The sequence below is a fragment of the Pleurodeles waltl genome, chromosome 10, assembly GCF_031143425.1.
Source record: "Pleurodeles waltl isolate 20211129_DDA chromosome 10, aPleWal1.hap1.20221129, whole genome shotgun sequence".
Taxonomy (NCBI): Eukaryota; Metazoa; Chordata; class Amphibia; order Caudata; family Salamandridae; genus Pleurodeles; species Pleurodeles waltl.
In genome coordinates, this window is record NC_090449.1 from 1,047,281,500 (window position 1) to 1,047,285,438 (window position 3,939).

The following is a 3,939-nucleotide window of genomic DNA, read 5'->3' on the forward strand; positions in this document are numbered from 1 at the left end:
TACCTTGTTCTTCTCTTCCTTATTTATCCAGTTCTTAGCAACAACCCTTTGGATCACTTGCAGTGGATCTCCCATTTGATCTCAATTGCATCCTCCTCTTTTATTATCTTTGATTGGTAGTCCGGGCTCCCATTTCTGAGAAACGTGTAGAGTCCCAGACATACACTCTAGTGCTGTGAGACTACAGACAAGTTGTGGGTACCTCACATCCTGACATTAGGTGTGAGACTGTCACCCACACCATATGCCCTGCCTCTTGAAAAAAAAAAATGTAGGTTAAAATTCCATGGGTGGTTGGGGTAAGCCAGATGTTTTTGTTTAATTTGTTTAAACTAGCATAATGTTAATTACCTTAATGTTTCACAAATTATTTGCCAGGGGTTTTAAAATGCTCAGAAACATAATCAAAATGTTGCTGTTACTTTCTCTTGCCGCAGTACTGAAGGGCATTCATTTAGTACTGAACAAGGACGTAATGTGACACCTGAATGTAGCACACCAGGAGGCAATCACAAAAAGATCACAGTGACTAAATAGTGCTCTGTCAAGAAAAGAGTAAATAAATGCACTGACAACATAGTGAGGCGTGGCCTCTCTTGCGTGTGTCTGTAAAACCGACGTTTGCTCTCAAATTTTTGTCCTGAATTTTGACCCTTTGTCCTGAATTGTTTACAGTCCTGTCCAGAATTTGCCTCAATGCCAGGTGGTCACCCTACACCTTTATATCCAGTGACATTGCATATGCATACATATCGGTTTGACGGTAGTGGTTGTAATAACATTAAGTGCACAGAGCACTGATGTTTGGTGTTAAATCGAAGAGAGACGGATGTAACCCTACTGTCTCTGAACTGCACAATATGCAGCCCTGAACTCAAATCCTGGCTTCTATGCTTAACCAAACACTGTGATTCCTTGCCCATTGCTTTCTCTTCAGTATGTATTATTTTCCTAAACCATGCATTGTGAGGGTATATTGAAGTAATCCAGTTCAAAGTCTGCACTGCACAAAAACCTCACTTTTTTACATAGCTAATATAAAAAAATATTGCTTCATGTTTAATGACAATATAGGCTATTTAAATAGAGAACATGATAAACTGGTCTGTTGGGTAACTCGCAGCAATGTTGTCGGGACATTGTGGCATTCTTGAACATTTTCTGTTTTAAAAAAAAAATAGTACATTTAACAAATGTCACTCATGCACTGAATATCACAATAAAATCATATGAACTTAATTGAGACTGTAAAATACAGAAAATATTTGTTGTCATTAGAAAAGTGTTTATCTTATCGTTTCAGGGCATTTTATAGCTGGTTTATACCATTTGATGGCTCACGTCCTGCTCCTAGCTTCTTTCTCCCAGATGATGTCTATTCCTCCTAGTAATTTACGGCCAGATGTACGAAGCCAGTTCACATTTCTTAATGGTCTGAATCGCAATTTCGGGCCTTTAAGAAATGCAAAATGGACTTTTCTTATGTACAAAGCCCTTTAAGGAATCGCAAATTGCAATTTCTACCCTATAGAAATCACAATTTGTGATTCACAGAATAGGAAAGCGCAAATAGGGATTTTCTATTTGTGATTCCTATTCTGATGTACCGTGTATTTCCTAAATGTGACTTGGGCATTTAGGAGATGCAATTACCACTGACTTGCAGTCGGTGGTAACCAGGTGCAATAAAAAAAAAAAAGCACCACAAAGTGCTTTTTTTAAAATTGCAATAAAGCACACTTAAAATAAAATGTAATCCAGCAGGCCAACTACTAGACTCCATCCAGGATGTAGGCAACAGCACAAGGAGAAGCAATTGTGAAAAATGACACACATTAATATTGTATGGGGAAAACTCTTCCACAAAACTTAGACTAACCTAGACCAGCACGCTAAAGGAAACAGACTATAGTTGGAGACATGTCATTCAACTATGGAAACGAGGCTTCCAGTTAGTAGCTCCTTAAAAACAGAAAGTACCTGTGCCCCGCAGGTAAAGAGCTCTGATTCGTCTCATGGTGTAGAAGCGGCCACAAGGCTATATGCCGTACAGCCCAAGGCAGGGATTATCCGTTTGGCGCCATACTAAAAGTCAAGGGTGGGGAAGAGCAAAGTTGGCCGCTTTGTAGAGCCATGGGCACTCTCTAGGTGAAGTGCTGCCCCCGTTTCTCCAAACACATACACACTGCATGCATCTGCTCTTATATATCTTCTGCCACTTGGAGTATACGCAGTGGTGCCATATTTGTTCCGCCATCATTGAACCATGGATTGAAGAGCGGCCGCAACGTTTTTGGGAAGGAAGCTCGAGGAAAGATGAACAGCAAAGAACTCTCCCTCATATATTGAGAGCCTTGCTTTCTCATAGTCCAGGAAAAGACCTATAACTTTTGGGGTGACACTAGGGGTCAGGAAGGTCCAGGGGGATGTATGTGCAGAGTATCTACCATCTCTAAGCCACACTGTCCAGTATCCTCTCTCTGGTGTTGTTGCAATCTTCCCCTTCCTATTCAATAAGTCATCGCACACCCCTAGTGCCCAACCAGTTTTCTCCCCCACCTCCACCTCCCGATAATGTCTCCCTGATGTTATATTTTGTTTACCCAGGACATTTATGTATGTTTTAAATCTCTGGGTCGTATTAGGTACATCTTGTGCTTCCTCCCCATATCTCACGCTTTTCACATCCGCAGACAGGATGAGATTCGGATGAGCGGTCTCGGGATCCAGAGTTACCTCCTCAGCAAAGCGTCGGGCTTGTCTCCAGTTAAGTTCTCCTGGAAGATTTTTAAGTTCCTTTGTAAGTCTTCCCATTCTAGCATGAAGGTTTGCTCTTCCTGGTTTCTTGAACAGATAAACAACCAATGGGATGAAAATAATCCCAAGGGTTGTAAAGGAGAAACAAATGACCACGCGCTGCGTGCTGCAGCTGGACTTGCTATGGACGAAATTGTCTGATATGTGGATCGTTGATTCCTTGAACGTGCCTAGCATGGGATTTTTGATTCTACAGGAGAATTTGTCAGAACGTCCGGTGATAATGTAGGTTGTCTTAACTTGAAACAATCTACTTCCACCTGTAATGGTCACTTCTGCTGATGAAGATATGTTTTTTCCATTGTTACCTTTCCTCAAAACCATTGGCTCTGGATACCAACCAGATGACTTGCACACAATCTGAATTCCTTCGTCTCTGAATTTTTCTAAATAAATGTGAGGATTGGAACCCAGAGCTGCCACTTTTAACTCCACTGGGGTCTCTTCATAAAATGATCCTTTTTTAAAGAAACACATGTACTGACCACTGTCTGAAAGACTAACATTGAGAATTACCAGGGAAACTTTGCCAGCATGGATGTCATCTTTATGAAGCAGTGTCCTTGTTCTGTATTCCTCCATTAGTTGTTCGTCTCGGTCTGCTCTCTCATGATACAAGTGAACCAATGAAAAGTAGCTGCCTTTAAACCACCTCACAGTCATGTCCTCTGCATCGGTTTGGGGCGAGAGGTGGCATGGTAACACAGCATCTTCTCCAGGAGGGACGACCACCGGCTGATCAGGCCCAATGACTGCAAAACGCACTGGAAGTGATGGGGCAACTTTCATGAGAACGAATGCGAAACGGTAGTGTCGCTGGCAAGCGATCCCTCATCGTCACGCGGTAGAGTCTCCAGTGAGGATGCTGAGGGCCTCAAACTCCTTCCAGCAACAGCAGTGTCGAAGAACAGTCGTGTACTCCTGAGTATCCCCAGCCCCTTGTGCCAACATCAGCGTTGGGGTCAGAACTAGAAAACGAGCACCCTCTCACACAGGTCCTTGTGCAATAACAGGCTCTCGCTGTGATTTCATATTGTGTGTGATTTTGGTTGCAAAGTTCAGGAGTCGACGAACTAGTATATAGCTGATAAAGACACGGTCTGATTTAGCCGATCCAAGGTC

At 42.5% G+C, this 3,939-nt stretch overlaps 1 protein-coding gene across 1 annotated transcript; it reads right to left on the reverse strand.

Moving 5' to 3' along the window:
- Positions 1 to 2,256: 2,256 nt before the first annotated feature.
- On the reverse strand, positions 2,257 to 3,606 carry LOC138262477 (butyrophilin subfamily 3 member A1-like). The gene has a single exon (XM_069212370.1). The coding sequence runs from the start codon at positions 3,604 to 3,606 to the stop codon at positions 2,257 to 2,259; it is 1,350 nt and encodes a 449-aa protein (XP_069068471.1).
- Between the last annotated feature and the right edge of the window lie 333 nt (positions 3,607 to 3,939).